A 19,508-nucleotide genomic window follows, 5' to 3' on the forward strand; every position below is an offset into this window, starting at 1 on the left:
TTTGTTAAAATTTTAAAGCCAAATCACCATAACAGTAATCTTTTGCACAATGTGATCATAAAGGCCTCTAGTTTCCTGTGACTTGGGAAAAAAAAGTTGTCTAAGCATTTTTCACACAACTGTACGTTAGCAGCTAGAAACTCTTTGTTATGTTAATGGCATCAGTAGGAACAACAAAAAAATGTTAAGAATGTGAGTAGATTGGATGTGAATGTGAGGCAGTAGTCACAAATCCGGACCCCAAAAGGGAAATAACTAAATGAATCAGATTGGTTTGGGGCTCATTCCCTAAGTACTCACAGATCATGACTAGCAGCTTACCGGTATCGCTCAAAATGAAAGTATACAACAGTTGCTTCTTACCTGTACTCTCTTATGAGACTGAAGCATGGAGGCTAACAAAAAGGCTTCTACTTATGTTAAAGACAACGCTGAGGGCTATGGAACGGAAAATGGTAGGGGTAATGTTAAGAGATATGTGCAGAGTGGGTCAGAGAAATAACTCAAGTTACTGACATTCTAGTGGAAATCAAGAAGAAGAAATGGCCATGAGCAGAACATGTAGTGCAAAGAGAGGATAACCGATGGTTAGGTGGGCGGATGTGGTTAACAAGTTCGCAAGGGTCAAGCGGATGCAGCTAGCAAAGGACTGGGTTAATTGGAGAAATATGGGAGAGGCCTTTGCCTTGCAGTGGATGCAGTCAGGCTGGTGATGATGATTATTCACTTTGAATAGGAAATCTATTACTTGCATAGACCTAATCACAATGCTGACAACTGTCGCAAGCACTGTTACTGTAATTGCATAAATTTAGCACGAGAGTCTTGCTGAGCTCTTTTGGCTTTGGAATGAACATTGCAATATATCTGAAACCAAATGACGACAGATATAGAGTTTTTTTTTTGTGTGTGTTTTTCTAGCTGCAAAAATGAGCTCTGCATGGTACTTATAAGCTGCACGAAACAGCAATATTTAACCTTAGGCCGTTAAGGTGAAGTGAGCCACAAGTTCTGCGCAAAAGGTCACATGTGTTAATGCGTGGGAGACTTTCCGCAGAATACTGCAAGATTGTCTGTTCACAATTATAATTAACAACAATTGTTGTTGCAATTATTATTATTATTATTATTATTATTATTATTATTATTATTATTATTATTATTATTATTATTATTTAAGTTTATGCTTTCATCAGGCAGAAAATTAGAGGCTTCAGTCATCACTCAGCATATTTTTCACAGGTGTGGCATTTGATACCGCAACTGTTCTTCGAGAAATATGATGGCAAATTAAAGCACGTGTGGGCCGTGCTAGATGCACTGGATGTCAGAATGCTAATGGTTGGTTATGTCTCAAATAAGGCTAAAACTTTGCTATGAAGGATGCCACAGTGAGATCTCTTGATTCTTAGTACAAACTGCTTCTGAGCAGACAGTAAAAAAATGAGGACAGAGCAAAGGAACGATGCAGACAACGTAAAGAAATAACAGCACGATATGCTTTACACTTACATTTTCTTTCTCTCCTCTGTCTGTGTTTTTTTACTCTGCATCTGCTATAGTAGTTGAGATGCTTTGGCATTGGGCGGCTGGGCACAATGTCATGGTATCAAACCCTGGCAGTAGCATTTACTGCATTTGTAAAAACACTTGCGTGATTTGTAACATCACAGCATATAAAAGAAAAGTTCCAAACAGTCGAGATTAATTTGCAGGCCTTCAGTAGCACATACTATGTGAAGCTGGGACGTTAGAAAGACTACATACTATCGCTTTTAGAGAGACAATTGTGAGCGTGTACTACGTACATATTGTTCTGCAAAGTTGCTCTTCAACATTCATAGCTTCCCTTTCTGCCCATATCAGTCTTAATCTCCCCCTTTCAGTACTGAAAATGGAAAGAAAAGCTGTATCTTCAGGATTCCACATAGGGTGAACTACTGCATCGTGCTATGTTTCATTATCTCTACCCACAGGTGGAAACCCAAGTAACTGTCAAGGTTAGTACTTTTCAATTCTGAGTAACCAACTGTTTACAGTCAGACCTCGCGATAACAAAATGATGGTTCACAAAGGAATAGTTGACAACAAAAGCATAGCTCTTAAAAGCACCCTTAGAAAACCACGTATTCGGCAATTTGTATTTATGAAGCACAAGTTCACGCAAAATGGTACGATAAAGCCCAAATGATACATTCTGGCTGCTTGGTGGTGCTGAGCACATATCGATCTACGTATAAGGGTATGGAATGATTCTGTAGCTTCTTCAAATCAATCAGCAGTTTAGCAGGCCTAAAGTTTGGTATCAGTGCACCCGTCTTCACCGAAACTCCTCAGTATTCATCCAGCTGAGTGATGTCACACAGAATGGTATATGCAAGGTGTCCTGTGGCTGTTAAGAGTTACCACAATCACTGGAGTTCCCCTTTTCTCCAGCCTGTCTCACTGCACACAGCCTACAGCAAGTACATGCTTACTTGCCATTTTCACTCAGTGGTCACAACGTGCGGTGCGATGCTGTTTGGCAGTGCTGCTTGATGGTATCCATGTATGGCTCGTTTCAGAAAGCTGAGATGAGTGGATTGGTGAAAAACTAACTCGCAAGACAGTTTCTGCTCACCAAAAGATGGATATGATTAAAGCAATGGCAGCCAAGTTTGGTTCAGCACATCTATTCTTCCCGTACGAGCACCCTTGTGATTAGGACGCTCAAGCATTATGTCAGAAAGCGAACCTGACTGAGCAGGCACTCGTGTCAGGGTTTCACTATGTGCTCTCCATAATCGCAATCTGGACTGGTTTCAGTGTGAAACAAATGGAATTAAATATATGAAACTGGTCTCTCCCAGTCCTCTTCAATACCGAAGATTCACTTTGCAGGCGCTACAGCCTAGAATGAAACAAGTGTTCACAGGCAAAGGCTAACATACTGCGTCGTTTAGGCCAGGAAAAGTATTCAGAGATTTCTACCTAGTCTTCAGGGCACTGATGCCAATACAATGTGCAATAAAATTGGCCACGTGGCAGTGATTTCACTGTGATCATCCAACTGGGATGGCTTTGAATCAGGCACCCATTGCAGTCTCTTCAGTTTGAACAGCAGTCGATAAGCCCATAGGCATGCGAGTGTTGTGATAAGGTTACCAACAGCTACAACAAAACAATGGCTGCAATGAATAAATAGGCAAGTCCCACTTTGTTATAACGAGGCTAAACTGCATCACGAACCAAAGAAGTTCGCGCAAACTGCGAGGCAGTTTCAACCGTGTATGGGCCCCAAGAACATGCACCATGGGTTAGACATTCCAAACTCTCAGAAAAAAGCAATGGCGCCACTGATGAAGCACAGAGAGTGGCTCACTTGGCGTGGTGTTTTAGAAATACCAGCACAGACACGACCTGGAAGGGCTTGAGCACCAACTGAATGGTGCCACCACTGATGGGCAGCTCAGAGCTCTCATCCTCGAGGGCGCTGCAAGTGACCGCCCGGGCAACCGGCAGGAATGTGGTGACTGCCACTGCTGCCTCCCCACCATACGCTTCGTAGAGGCGGAGGACAAGAGCATCTGAACGACGCTCAGCTCGCTTAACCGTCTCCAGTATCACAGCCGGACAGGACACCTGTTGGGAGAGGCAAGCACGGCATGATGATGGCACTTCACCATTCATGTTCACAAGAGCCGAGACACCCTGTGTCCAAAACTTCAGCTAAATTGAAGTCTCAGGTGCAGAGCATGAGCTCCAATATCAACCATTCAACTCCCTTTTAAGCACATCAGTAGAAAAAGGGAGAATACACTGCATGCCTACAACATCTAAGTAACCAGCGCTTCTATTAATCCACCACAAGATAGATGGCTTAAAGAACTAAACATATTAAATTGCTCTACATCGTCTACAGATCACATCTGTCTAGGTAACTGCTATTGGAATCAGGTAAATGCCAGAAGGCAGGGCTTTGAATAGAGTACTCAACTACTACAAGGCACAATTCACATCATTAGCGGAGTTATCAACAAACCCACGAAATACAACACACTGTGGCCATGACAGGCCGCAATAAGACCCTTCACTCAGTAGGAACAGTAGCAGCCATGACGGCAGTAGGACATTGAGGATCTCCTACAAACAAATTTGCTAGAAGAAGCAATACAAATCAAATGGGGTGCCAGGATGGAAGAAACAGTCTTCCCACTGCTATTCTCAGCACATTTACAAGAGGAGTCCAGAGAGAAGAGCTGTTTGTAAAGAATGACGAGAGAATGTTAATCTGCTAGCAATGTTTTCAGGTAAGCACATTTGAGCAATGATTAGTGGAACTGGTAAAATATACAGACAAATAAAGGTCAGCAGGGAGCCTAAAAATTAACCACAAGAAAAAGAGTTCTACTCAAGTTCAGGACGATGCAAATAGCTATAGAACATAAAATGGTAAGAGATAGGAAAAGTGCAGAGAGGATCAGAAAAGTAACTTGAATTACTGACATTCCAGTGGAAATCAAGAAGAAGAAATTGGCATGGGCAGGACATGTAATGTGAAGAGAGGGCTACTGACGGTCGCTTAGGGTAACAACTGGATTCCAAAGGAAGGAAAGCGTAGCAGGGGGTGGATGAGGTTAAGAAATTCGCAGGGGTCAATCCACAGGACCAGGTTAACTGGAGCTATATATGGGGGATGTCACTGCCTTGTAGTGGGTGCAGTCTGACTGCTGCTGCTGTTGATGATGATGATCATGATGTGAGTATATGCGAAACAAATTATGTTCTGGTAACCCTTACAACATCTTTTTTACCATTTCTTGCACTCTTAAAAACCTACATGCAACAGCCTGTATAAACTTGTTTAAAAAAAAAACAAAGTGCCAGTGTACTGTGCGATGTCAGTGCATATTAAAGTAACCCAAGTAGACGAAATCATCTGGAGCCCTCTATTACAGCGTTCCGCATAGTCTGAATTGTTTTGGAATGCTGTATACAAGCCTATAAACCAATCATCTCCAATCAAGGAGCTAAAATAGATTTCTGATAAGTTGCAGTGAATGTGACTGATCTGACGCAGTACATACAACAGTTTTTTTTTCTATTGAGAGCTGTCTCTGACTGTTCACTATAGCACAATCCCTGCAGTTACATTTTTCCACAGGACTGTACGCAAAATAAAAAAGAAGAGCTAGAGCTGGGAGATGAAGTAAATGAAAGTCCCATATTAAGAAAACAATTATGTTGCCCACTGCATTTCTGTTTTGCTTCTAGTAAGGGAGACATTTATCCAGCACTTGCAAGGTTTTGTTGCTCCACCGAAATTGTTTGCATGCACAGAAAGTCCAAAAAATGGCTCGTCGTCTGCCTGAGCAACCACTGGTGTAAGCAAGGCAGCTGTGAAAATGGCCTGTAAGCCACTTGTCGCGACATAGTTTCACGGCTCTTTGCCCCAGCAGTCGTGATGAAATTGCTGACACAAACTGACACATCCCACGAGCGTGCTTGGCCCCTGTGTGGACGCAATGCACAGGAAGCCAAGGAACATGGAGTGGCGGCCAAGTGGCAATGGAGTCTAGAGTTCCATGCTGGCCCCATCAGCATTCCACGCGCACAGGCCATCGCAAAATGTTGCTACAAGGTGGATGGCTGTTTGCAAAGTGACATTCGTGACATAGCATGCAGGAAAGCTGGCATAGTTGTGATGCAATGGCAGAGTTTGTGTCAAATGGGTTTTCACACGAGCTTGGACAGTACTACCACCCCACAAAAACTCAGTAGCTGGGAAAATGCAGCACCCTACAATTCAATAGTGGGATTTTACTGTACCGCCTGTTTGTGCCAATAAGCAAGGCGTTGTTATTTTTCTATCTGTCTCCAGCCCTCTCTAACATATGTCTACTACTGTCTTACTCTCCTGTTCTGCAAGAATGCACATTTCAGTATGTGCAAGTCAAATAAGTATGAAGCTGGTTAGTTGGATTATTCAGCTTTGCGACATTGAAGTCACTAAAGCTATCATGTAAAAAACAAGAGGTTAGAAAATCTATTTTTAGAAAGTAAAATTTATTCCAAAGTAATTCCTTACTCTAAGAACTCAAACATAGGCCTGCAACTGATTTTTGGCCTAAATGTGAGCTAGAGTGAAAGGGAATGTACATAAAATAGCATGAATGCTTTTTTCTCAGTTGCTGAAGCTTCCAGCACGACAGTAGGACCAGGTGTACATATCACAAGCTCTACTCTGCAAAGAGTGTATGTATCCAATGCAAAGATGACATAAAGTGATGTCTTTAGAACATTCTTGGTGATGGAATATTTTCTATTCTCAGAGAAGCAGACTTTATCGTGGACGTCTTTCTTCACCCCACGTAGCCTGCTCTTTGCACTTCTGTTTACTACTCAATAACTTTATACTATGCATTCGCTTTGAAGGGCATTGACTTCCTTGTAACTCACCTGGAACCACGAGCCAGTCTCCATCAGTGATTTTTGTGAACTGAGGACCCCCGACAGCTTTGACTCTGCACTGCAGACAACCATTCTGAGCGGAGATCCCAGTTCGTATGCCTGCTGAACTACCCCTGCCTCCTGGAAGGTTCCTGAAACAGTCAAATGGGAGGTCAGTGTGTTTGACGTCTACTTTTTTCTTTACCATTATTATTCGCAGTAATTGCTTTGGTTCTGGCATGAAACACTGTTATGACTATTTCTCTTGCACCTGCACATGGCCTTATCACTTTCGGCTTGTCATGTAAAACTTTACATGACCATTAAATGCGATCTACGTGTCCTGGAAGTGCAGTAATCATGTGGAACACCTTCTACTGCACTGGAGCATTGTTTGTGGCTTTGCAAGTGTCCATGACAAATCAAGCTGTCAACACACAAAGTTATTCACTTATTTATTGATACTGTCAGCGCTTTGTGGGGTTTCTGCAGTACTGAAAAGAATAAATTTAAAGGGACACTAAAGAGAGAAATGAAGTGGGCTTGCATCGATAGAATGCCAGTTCCTGATTACAAAAAGACCACTCTTACTGAAAACAGAACTGTTATACGGTAGTAAAAATGAAGAACAGAAATACAGGTATCGCCGACACAGCCGAAACAGCCGAGACTCGCAGCTACAAATCACGTGACGCGCAAGGGATCCCGGAGGTTGACAAATGCGAATTATGTTGCCCGTTTGAATGCGGTAGTAGGTTTTGTCTCGAATATGATAACATGCTTTTATCATACGTAAACGACGGTGAAAAGAACAACGTAAACGTTGCAAGGCAAATACAAAAATATACTTGGAGGCTCCACAGGCACCCACTTCAGTTTCGGTGTAGCTTCGGTTATGTTCCGGCTCAGGCACTTAGTGCGTGCTCGGATAGTTTCGTTTTGGACTTGTGGTGCCTGAAATACGAGCTTTGAGCAGCAGATGCGCCTGGCTCCTTGACATTTAAGCATTCAGAGACGCGAGCGAGCGAAACCCGCAGCCGCTGACATGTTCCTTTGTTCACACTTCTGAGCCAACATATCGCCGCCGTCGCAGCTTCAAATGCGAGCTCTCATTAACCCTGACCCGACCGCTCGACTGCAGCTACGTACGCCATGAAAAGCATACATATGCTAAGTGCCGAAGGAAAAACGCATTATCATTCAATTGTTCACTAAATCATGACACATCTGTTCCACATACTGTGGCAACAAGAGCTTCAACGTACTAATGGCAGGCATCGTAAAAAAAAGGGGCATACTTGCCGCTCATACCAAGGACATCCTTGCCTATTGCGCTGGTCGCCCGGCGAAAAAAGAACCTCGGAAAAAATAAAAAAATAAAAAATAACGAAGCACCACATATACATTAAAAAACCTAAAAAAAGTCAATTTGTAGAAGAAAAAAAGCGACACTACCAGCGAGATTCGAACTCGCTACTTCTTGCTCTGCAACGTTCCGCGCTAACCACTCGGCCATGCCGAGACATAGGAAACCGGGAAATATTTCTGCATATTATGTCATAGCCGCATTTATAATGAAACTTCATGTTTCGAGGTGTACAGGCCATTGCTGCCGGTCTAAAAATTACACCTTCTTGACCATCGGAGCATGCTGCCTGCTCTCACGACTTGCAACTAATGTTCTGGATGCCTATGCGCACTATACTGTGCACTGGAATAATTTTAACATGTGGAATTTCACAGCGCTGGCAAATTTAGAAGTGCCAGCTCTTCGGTCATGCTCTGCTACCGTAGGCGTAATTTTCGCTGAACACGGAGCTGTGTAGCACAAACCTTCAAGGAAAAAAGTGCGACGAAGCTTCAAAACTGGCAAGCGCAGCAACGAGGACACTATTTTGCTGGTGACTAAATCTTATTTGTATGTAAACATTTCGGGAAGCGTTGCGATGACCGAGGGCTCGGTTTGTTTATACGCAGTGCAAGAAGGAGCGCAAAAGCTTGAGAAACATGTAAAGTATTATGTATTACAAGCTCTCTATGTTTTTTTTTCATGGGCCCATCGCTCGGTAAATTACTCTCTTCACTGTTTTATTTATTTTGGCTGTGGCCATCACTTATTGTGAGCCGATAGTCGATTGCGAGTATGCTGTTGCCATGTTGAGCCCTGAGGGATGCTAATCGGTCGACGCCGCGGGCCGCGCCGGCTCAACTTTCGCTCTTCGCGCGCCAGCGATTACGGAGTCTCCTCTTGCGTCATAGTGTGCGTCATTCTACCCTACTTACGTAGTAGGAGAAAACAGTTTGAATTCGACCGGCGGGAAAAAAAAAGCTTTCAACTTCTTATCACAATATCTCAGCAGTAATTCGATTTTTTGCTGCCGGATATGCGGCGCCAGTGTCACGAAATGCCGTTTATTAGATTTTGATAGCATATTTGGGTGTCTTTAGTGTCCCTTTAACACATACAGCATCCTAAAGCAGGTATATATATAAATATATACCATGCCATGGTATACCATATATATATATATATATATAATGGTATATTATATGGTATTAATAGTATATATGGTAACGATAATATGGTAATCGTTTTCTAAATATGTGCGTTCTGAAACCCCTGCATATACCAGTGCTGACTTTTTGCCAATGGATTCTATTGTCTTTGATTCTGTTGGTGTGGAAAAAATAATCGAAAAACAAAACATTTCTTCATCATGTGGTGTTGATAATATTAATTCCAAGTTCTTGATTAAAACCAAAGTGTACAGCGCAATAATACTATCTAACCTATTTCAGCAATCGCTTCAAACAGCCTGCATACCGGGGGACTGGAAGGTCGGGAAGGTGATTCCGTTGCATAAGTCCGGAGATAAACATTCCCCACATAATTATCGACCAATCTCACTAACAAGCATTCCGTGTAAAATCATGGAGCATGTTATTTACTCTCACCTTGCATCATTCCTTGATTCTAATATTTTTTTTACTGACAGTCAACATGGGTTTCGAAAGTTGTTTTCTTGTGAAACGCAGCTTTTAACTTTCCCGCATGATCTAAATTCATTCCTTGACAGGGGTTCCGTTGTCGACTGCATATTTCTTGATTTTTCAAAGGCTTTTGACAAGGTCTCTCATCAACTGCTTTTTCTGAAACTAAGTAAACTTAACCTTGACCCTAACGTTCTCAGGTGACTGCATTCTTTTCTTACAGATCGTTCACAGTTTGTCACTGCTAATAACACATCATCCTTCACTTCTCCAGTTGGATCAGACGTGTCACAAGGCTCTGTGCTAGGGCCTCTTCTTTTTCTTATATATATCAATGACTTACCTGATAACTTATGCTCAACAATAAATCTTTTCGCGGATGACTGTGTCATATACCGTGAAATTAACAGTGATTCTGACGTTGCTCTCCTTCAATCCGATATTAATCATGCCCTTGAATGGACTAACAGGTGGAACATGGAACTAAATATTAACAAATGCAAGTATATGCGTGTCTCTCGTCGTAACACTTTATTACCCTCATACCTTCTTAATAATAGTAGCCTTGAGTCTGTGCCTTGTTATAAATATTTAGGTGTATTTATTTCCCATAATCTTAACTGGAAGGCTCATATAGATCACATAACCAACAACGCTAATCGCATGCTAGGCTACATACGTCGTAACTTTAGTCTTTCCTCCAGTTCCGTAAAATTGCTCCTTTACAAATCGTTGGTTCGTAGTAAACTGGAGTATGCTTCATCCATCTGGGACCCTTATCAAGAGACACTAATCTATGAACTCGAATCTATTCAGAACCGTGCGGCCCGTTTCATTCTATCTAACTATCATCGTAATTCTAGTGTCACTGCTATGAAATCAAGCTTATCACTGCCACTACTGTCTCAACGTAGAAATATATTCCGTCTTTGTCTATTTCATAAGATCTACTATAATAACCCCATCCTTAAGAGAAAATTCATTACGCCTCCTTGCTACATGTCTGCTCGGATCGATCACCGTCATAAGGTTGGTATTCCTTCGTGCCAAACAAATCACTTCTACAACTCATTCATCCCCAGCACATCGGCACAATGGAATCGCCTTCCCCCATCGGTTGTTGAAGTGAGTGACCATTCTGCGTTTAAATCTGCTTTAGCTAATCTGATGTTAACATAGAACATTGAATTCTCCCACACTGCCATTTGTTTATTGTTTTTAGTTCATCTGCTGTTTTTATAAACTTTTTTTCTCTTTTTGCCCCCGAATCGTGCTGCTGATTACGTGTATGATGGTATATTTCAGCAACTTTGTTTCCTGCCTGCTAGTAAAATTGTTTGTTTTGATCACGTGGTATATTTTATGTGCTTATACAATTCGCTCATACGTCTATGTCAATAGCTAATAATTTGTGTTCTTATTTTGCTGTAACTTGCTTATGTGTTTCAACCATACTACTGTTCAAATTTGTTTTAATACTGATTGCTGTTCTTTTCTTTTTTTTTTCTCTCTTTCTTTTATTGTACCCCACTCCCCTCTGTAATGCCCTCGGGCCCTGAGGGTACTGAAATAAATAAATAAATAAATAAATAAATAAATAAATAAATAAATAAATATAAATATATATATATATATATATATATATATACATGGTACAGTTAATTCTCGTTACAAGACACACTGTTACAAGAGGCACTCGGTTACTAAGGACAACTTTTTTAGGTCCCTGGAGTAAATTCTTCACTATTTGGAAAAGACACAACCCAGGTGAGCTCATGCATTGCAGCTGAAGCGTGCCAACTCGTAGATGATGCACTTCAGATTCCCTTAGCTGGATTCTGCACCATATCAGCATCCTTTTTGTTGTACAGTCGAACCCGGATATATCGAATTTTGGTTATGTCGAACTCACGGAATATCCCCTTGAAAATCCCATGTAAAAGTATAGGAAAGCCGCGTCATATACCGAACTCAATTTCACCGGTCGTTCGATATATCGAACTCCGCACCACGCACTGGAAAGTGCCTTTCCCAAAGACAATCTCATCATCCTCGGCCTATTGCCGCGTGACGTTTTCAAGCCACGCGCGGAAGTAATGAGAGGGGACAGTTCGGCTAGGGCAGCGCCCGTGCCCATTCCCGAAAGGTGCGCGCATCTGCAGTTATCGTTTCCCGCGCGCCAGCACGTGAGGTTTGCAAGCCATGTGCGTGAGAACCAGAGAGAACCGGTGGGAACGAGAGGGGAAAAACGCGGCAGAACGATGCGCAAGGGTGTGCCCATTCTTTTGCCGAGCAATCTCTCTCCTTCCTCTTTCCCGGCCTTCGTTCGCAGTAGCACGCGCTAAGCGTGCGCAAAGCCAGCTCAGCCCATTTTCAGACAGAACGTCGGACGCTTTCTCTAGCGTGTGTTGCGAACCCTCTGCGCGCGGCGGCTGATGTGGCTATGGCGCCTGCAGAAGTTAAGAAGCGGCAGATCTTTTTTTTTTTTTTTTTTTTTTGCGAGATTCGTATATTTTTATCATTGTGCTGTACGCACAGCGTAGCGTAAGATATGGCGTTACGAAGTGACATTTGCTTTTTTTTTTTTTTTTTTGTGGGAGTCATTTACTCTTGCATGTATGAATCAACGAAAGCAAACGTCAGCTGCGATCATGACACCGGCTTTTAGCATTTTTCGCTTCAAACAGCATTTTCAGCTACTGTATCACGCTTTCCAATGATTTCGTGGCAGTGGACTACACCTGCCCCAAGCGCGGCGTGATAAATCGAACCAGGCTTGTGCAATCAAGCCATCACGGGCAGTCTGCCAAGTTCGCTCCCCGCCGCCGCAGGAGCTATCAAAAGATAAACACGCCGTGACGTTATCGCTGCGCACCATCTTGGCACGCTGTCAAGAAATGAGCTGTGGATGAGACGACCGAAACGGAGTGCGACATGCAAGCGAAAACGCTGGCAATTTCTGCCGCAGTGACACAGAAACCTTGTTTTGAGCTGCCGCGGTGGCTCAAACGCCAGAGGGACGCAGTTCCAACAAGTTGGTAATCTTTTGCTTTGTCGCTGCCGCTCGTCGCTGGAGCAAGCTGGCCTTAACGCTAAATGTTTTTTTTTCATATTCTCAAGTGCAAAAGTGGAGGGTCAGTTCATTATGCGAGTGAGTTGATTACGCGACAAATACGATATCGTTTTTTTGCATCGTAAGTGCCGTCCCAAGCCGATTTCTGTATATCGAATTATTGATATATCGAACTATTTCGCGATCCCCTTCGAGTTTGATATATCCGGGTTCGACTGTATATGTCAAGAACTGAGGAGTGCTCCCCATTTATTGGAAAGTCAAAACGACCCCACTGTTTCAGCCACTGGCATCGCATTACTGTCACCTACGAAGCAAATCAAAATGAATGCATGACATCCAGCATTTTTAACTCCTCGCTATTTAAAATTTGATCACAAGGTGAAAGCTCAGAATCCTGATGTCTTTTTCTTTGTGAACAATGCTTCTTGCAGCACCAAAGTTCTCGTGCTCACAGCCACCAGTTATTTTTTCGCTTCAAACTCCACACCCTACCTTCTACCAATATACAAAGGTATCAAGCACTCAGTCAAGTTGCTGTACAAAACAAGTTTGGTAGAACGTCTGTAGCTCGACAGACAGCAAGACTGTACAATAGTAATTGATGCGAAGTTTGCTGTTCAAGTGATTTCAGGTGTCTGGAATGGCCTGAGAAGTGAAGCTGTGAAAAACCATTTCAGACAAGAAGGCTTTAAATGTGGTGACATGATGTAAGAGGGCCCATATATGGATACTGTGGCAAGCTTCCTTAAAGATGAAGCTTGGGCAAGCATCCAAGAGACTGCTGAGGCACCAGAATCTTTTGAGGAATTCGTATTTGCAGATGTGGATCTTGTGTGCTCTCAAAGAGCTTACAGACTGTGCAATTCTCACGCAAGTAAATGGCACATGGGCCATAGAGGATGACTACGAGGACATTTTAGAGGAGAGATGAGGAGAAGTGTCAGCATCTGAGGGTGACAAGCAAGCAAGAGTGCTTCAAAGGTATTACAGCCACAGGAAGGCTTGCAAAGTGAAGTGCTTTACCTCCAGAATTTGGGAAGGAATACACTCTGCACTCACAAAATTACATACTTGTATGAATAACTTCGTTAAGCATTCCTGAACAATTTCCTGTTAATGCGTGTAAATGCATTTATACATGCTGATGTGCAGTAAACTGATCAACACAGTGCTTTTAGAATTTTTCGTTACAAGAGGCCTTGCTTACAAGAGACATCTTTTTCAGGTCCCTTGAGTGTCTCTTGTAATGAGGTTTTACTATTATATGGTATTAATGGTATATTATATATATATATATATATATATACAGTCGAACCCGGATATATCGAACTCGAAAGGGATCGCGAAATAGTTCGATATATCGATAATTCGATATACAGAAATCGGCTTGTGACGGCACTTACGATGCGAAAAAACGACTCCGTATTTGTCGCGTAATCAACCCACTCGCATAATGAACCCACCCTTCACTTTTGCACCCGAGAATTTGGAAAAAGAAAAAAAAAAGCGTTAAGGCCAGCTCGCTCACATGCAAGCGATTGAGCGATCTCAGCCACGAGCGGCAGCGACAGAGCAAAAAATTTCCAACTTGTTGGAACTGCGTCCCTCTCGCCGCTCGAGCCACCGCGGCAGCTCGGAACAAGGTTTGTGTGTCGCCGTGGCAGAAATCGCGAGCGTTTTCGCTGCATGTCGGAAGCGCGCGCCACTCCGTTTCGGTCGTCTCATTCACAGCTCATTCCTTGGCAGCGGGCCAAGATGCTGCCCAGCGATAACGTTGGGGCGCGTTTATCTTTTGATAGCTCCTGCGGTGGCGGGGAGCGAACTTGGCAGAGTGCCCGTGATGGCTTGATTGCACGTACAAGCCTGGTTCGATTTATCACGCCGCGCTTGGGGCGGGCGTCATGATTGCAGCAGCGGACCGTGTGCTTTCGTTGATTCATACATGCAAGGATAAACGACTCCCGCAAAAAGAAAAAAGAAAAAAAAAACTGCCGCTTCTTAACGTCCGAACAGCACAACGCTAAGAAAGGATGACTCGCAAAAAAAAAAAAAAAGAGAGAGAGGGCTGCCGCTTTTTAACGTCCGCAGGCACCATAGCCACCTCAGCCGCCGCGCGCGCAGAGGGTTCGCAACACACGCTCGCTGGAGAAAGCATTGACGTCTGTCTGAAAACGGGCTGAGCTGGCTTGGCACATGCGTAGCACGTGCTGAAGGAGAGAGATAGCTTGGCAAAAGGATGGGCACACCCACGCACATGGCTTCAAACGTCATGTGTTGGCGCGCGGAAAACGATAACCGCAGATGCGCACGGCGCTGCCCAGACCAGCCGTCGCCGAACTGTCCCCTCTCATTCCTTCCGCACGTGGCTTGAAAACGGCATGCGGCAAACGGCCAAGGGTGATGCGATCGTCTTTGGGGAAGGCACACTTTCCAGTGCGTGGTGCGGAGTTCGATATATCGAACGACGGGTGAAATTAAGTTCGATATACGACGCGGCTTTCCTATACTTTTACATGGGATTTTCAAGGGGATATTCCGTGAGTTCGATATAACCAAAATTCGATATATCCGGGTTCGATATAACCGGGTTCGACTGTATATATATATATATATATATGAAACAACATTTATAAGAGCACACAATAAAAAAATATATACACAATTCAGTATATTAATTTGCATTACTTCATTTTTCTTTTTTTTATCAGGCGAAGGTTTGCCACACAAATGCGTGCCCGCCTGATGGACAGTGAGTGAGCAAGTGAGGTGATGATGACCCACCCTGGTGTGGCATGAGTGCATAGGTGAAGTGGTGGTGGCCCATGTCTGCGTCCGGGTCGGGGTTCTTGGGTGCTCTGAGTAGGGAGAGCCGCATGACGTTGCCGTGAACTGCATGGCCGTACTTGCAGGTGTTGAGCAGTGCCACACCATGGCCGTGCTCACTGAGATCGACCCACCTGTGGGCATACACCTGCGCAGACGATGGTGGGATGCAGAGCAGATGAGCAGAGAGCGGTTCATTTGCAAGAAATGGCAGAGAGAGATCGCAGCAGGGGAAAAAGAAAGAAAGGCAGAGGGATATGAACGTGGATAGAGATGAGAGAGCACAGCGCAGCTCATCAGTATACTTTGTTAGATCCCAGCTGAAAGTCAAGACCCATGATTCTTCGTAACTGGAACACTCTGCAAACTGACTGGGAATTTCCAAGGAATGAGATACCCCCAATTCACAGGCGGTGCATTCAAGAACTCCGTGGCATTTGAAGTTGGCAAAGTGGAGGCTAGAAGAATGAATGTAAGGATGGATGGGTGGATGATATATATTACCAGTGGACCAAACTTTACCGGCCTGTTCACAGTATGCTCTCACCAACATGCATGGGGCTGGAGGGGCTGACAGTACTGTCATGTGGTGGTGACAAGGCTGATGACAACATATGAGGAGTCTGGGAGTGCACTAAAGAAACTCCTTATTGGGCTGAATTGAGCCCTCAAAAGAAATAAGCGATTCGGCGGCGGCAATAATAGCAAAAGTGCTTGCAGGTCGTCGAACAAAGAATGCTCTTCGCACCCGTCAATGCTCAAATTAAATCCGGCGAACAAACGTCTACATAAAGCCGCTCAAATTAAAGCCGGTGAAGAAACGTCTACATAAAGCCGCTCGCCGCTCAAATTAAAGCCGGTAAAGAAACGTCTACATAAAGCCGCTCAAATTAAAGCCGGTGAAGAAACGTCTACATAAAGCCGCTTAAATTAAAGCCGGTAAAGAAATGTCTACATAAAGCCGCTCAAATTAAAGCCGGTGAAGAAACATCTACATAAAGCCGCTCAAATTAAAGCCGGTGAAAAAACGTCTACATAAAGCCGCTCAAATTAAAGCCGGTGAAGAAACGTCTACATAAAGCCGCTCAAATTAAAGCCGGTAAAGAAATATCTACATAAAGCCGCTCAAATTAAAGCCGGTGAAGAAACATCTACATAAAGCCGCTCAAATTAAAGCCGGTAAAGAAACGTCTACATAAAGCCGCTCAAATTAAAGCCGGTGAAGAAACGTCTACATAAAGCCGCTCAAATTAAAGCCGGTAAAGAAATGTCTACATAAAGCCGCTCAAATTAAAGCCAGTGAAGAAACGTCTACATAAAGCCGCTCAAATTAAAGTTGGTAAAGAAATGTCTACATAAAGCCGCTCAAATTAAAGCCGGTGAAGCAACATCTACATAAAGCCGCTCAAATTAAAGCCGGTGAAGGAACGTTTACATAAAGCCGCTCAAATTAAAGCCGGTGAAGAAACGTCTACATAAAGCTGCTCAAATTAAAGCCGGTAAAGAAACATCTACATAAAGCCGCTCAAATTAAAGCCGGTAAAGAAACGTCTACATAAAGCCGCTCAAATTAAAGCCGGTAAAGAAATGTCTACATAAAGCCGCTTAAATTAAAGCCGGTGAAGAAACGTCTACATAAAGCCGCTCAAATTAAAGCCGGTGAAGAAACGTCTACATAAAGCCGCTCAAATTAAAGCCGGTAAAGAAATGTCTACATAAAGCCGCTCAAATTAAAGCCGGTGAAGAAACGTCTACATAAAGCCGCTCAAATTAAAGCCGGTAAAGAAACGTCTACATAAAGCCGCTCAAATTAAAGCCGGTGAAGAAACCTCTACATAAAGCCGCAGACCGTGACTAGCATAACCTGGAACATTGCAGAAACACACACGAGCGGCCGGAATCTTTGAGACACATCTCGGCACACCTTGCGTGACAAACTGATAAAGAGCTGCGTCTCGTAACAACGAGCATGAACAAACAAAGAATACAAAATTGATCTGCGTGTCAGAATCAGAGTAATAAGGCCGCATGCCAGCGGCTGTCGAAAAAATAACAAATGCAGATTTGAATGATTGTGGCAATATCATATGCATGCAATGTATGTGGTACTACAATACCAGTAATATTGACAGTAGTAACAATACTAATGGGTTGTGGCTATTGGTTCATCCCTCTGCCCCTAACACACATCACTCTCCCACTCTTCATCGAGGCCAGCTGTTATTCTTAACACTTTACTGTCCGCGCCTATTCCAATCGATAACCCATTATCAATGGTTTCACGATTCGAATTTTCCCGATTTCGAAGCACTCCTTGACAAGTGGCAGCATCCAGTGGGTAATAGAACAACCCTTTTTTCAATTTCGCTTTAGGTTTTATTTTTTTCGTTGCGTCGTAGCCGTTCTTATAATTTTCTAGTGACGTAACCGGTGCTCCTTGCTTGCAAAATGACGTCGACGTCGCGGACTGCTGCTGCTCGAAAGCGGGCCATTTCCACGAATAATGACGCATCTGAGTGCTCATCTGTGGATGCTAACAGCAACAGTGATGACTCGGAAAACGAATTCAGCTCTTCAGACTTCAGCACAGACAGCGAAACTGCATCAAACCGACCAGGAACGTCAACGATCATGCCCCGATAGGCTTCGTTTTCTCTTTCGAAAAGTTCCGCTTTTGCTGCGCGCTGATAGGTAGAAATCAGAGTGTTCTTAAGGTCACAACTGTTATCTGCAGGGTATCAACGTCATTCGGGCGGGACTACTTGCCGATGGCAGTGCAGAGCTCTGTTTTCTCCTAGGAGGCAGCCGGGGTCGACTTCGGCATTGCGCGCCGCAGCACCGCACGGCGCTACTCTAGAGCCATCAATTTCTTTCTGCTATTTTTCACCATGGAGATCATCAAGAAGATATGTATACACAGGAACAAATATGCGTGGATGCATATTTTGGAAAAACCTTCCTACGGCGAAAAAGACGGAACTTAGTGAGCTGTCGCACCAGAAGAGATGAAAAACAAAAAAAATTGGCCGAGCAACTGCTTGGATTTGGTGAGCCACAACCTTGAGACCCCGATGTTCACCCTCTGTTTCCACCTGATCATCAACCTCAGGGGCTGCAGCACAAGCCCCAAAAAATGAAGAAGTACTAGAACTGCAAATTGTGCTATGAAGGAAGAAAGGTGGAACAAAAAACAAATGTTTTCTGTGAGACGTGCAGCAAACCTCTGTTTCACGGCAACAAGGAACTGTTTCGCGGGGTGGCACGATAGTCATATTGTGTAACGTTTTCTTTCCTAACTTGAGTTTTACTGTACTTAGAAAGCTGGAATTTGCAGCACTGTTACCTCGGTCCCTGTTCTAAAAAACGTATATCTCAAATTTTTTGGTTTTCTTTGTGTAAAAGATTTTTGCTGTTTTTATAAATTTTTTTATTTTAACTGCAATTTTTTCTCGTTAATTTTTTTTCATCACCTATGCAATAAAGATGTTAATTGCGACGAATACCATTGTGAAGAGAATTTCCTCCTCTATAATTTGCTACTATACACTCCTGGAGCAAGCAAGTTCTTGTAAAAAAAAAAGCAATTTTTTGATACCACTCAAAAACCCCTACGTTTCCCGTGGACAGGAAAGTGTTAACACCCTCGCCTTTTTCCCTCAGAACTACAGTCCAGCCCACTTATAACGAACTTGAGCGTCACGCAGCATTTGTTCGTTGTATCCAAAGTTTGTAGTAAGTGGACCACCTATAATACGGGCAAAAAGAGCAAGCGAGACGAAAGTTAACTTTATTTTTGAAAAAAGTCTGTGATGCATGCCTGCTTCTTCAAAGCTGATCGCATCACTGCCGTTTCTAATTTTTCCAGCACGGTAATATGTTCATCGCCAAGGCCTCTGCTGCACACGAGTTCCTTAAGCGATGCGATGTAACCGATCGCAGTTGAATCGTTCACAGCAACCGGCGGTAGAGCAGCATCCTCGTCGGTCTCTGGGCAGTCAGGAAGGGCTCGCACTTCACGCACAATAGCTTTGTCAGTGCATGGCTCCGCAATGTCGGCGTCGTCATCAGCAGAAACGAAATCGTCCCAGGCAACGTCAGGTCCGGCCAGCTGTGTGTCAACGACGCATTGCCACAAGTCCTCGTGCGACCGGCCTTCCGGTGGGTGATCTATGGCATCCTCGGTGCCTGG

General features: G+C 43.6%; 1 protein-coding gene across 1 annotated transcript in view; it reads right to left on the reverse strand.

The window, feature by feature from the left end:
* Positions 1–713: 713 nt before the first annotated feature.
* Positions 714–19,508, reverse strand: part of LOC146187340 (alpha-mannosidase 2C1-like) — a 56,017-nt gene continuing 37,222 nt past the window's right edge. Inside the window, exons 15-17 of the mRNA XM_084607650.1 lie at positions 15,278–15,467; positions 6,439–6,581; positions 714–3,621 (exon numbers count right to left, since the gene is read on the reverse strand). Of these exons, the coding sequence (XP_084463776.1) occupies positions 3,358–3,621; positions 6,439–6,581; positions 15,278–15,467 (597 nt within the window). The 3' untranslated portion in view covers positions 714–3,357. The remainder of the gene's footprint in view (positions 3,622–6,438; positions 6,582–15,277; positions 15,468–19,508) is intronic.

This window comes from Amblyomma maculatum, chromosome 6, assembly GCF_055883805.1.
Source record: "Amblyomma maculatum isolate TAMU_Amacu chromosome 6, ASM5588380v1, whole genome shotgun sequence".
Taxonomy (NCBI): Eukaryota; Metazoa; Arthropoda; class Arachnida; order Ixodida; family Ixodidae; genus Amblyomma; species Amblyomma maculatum.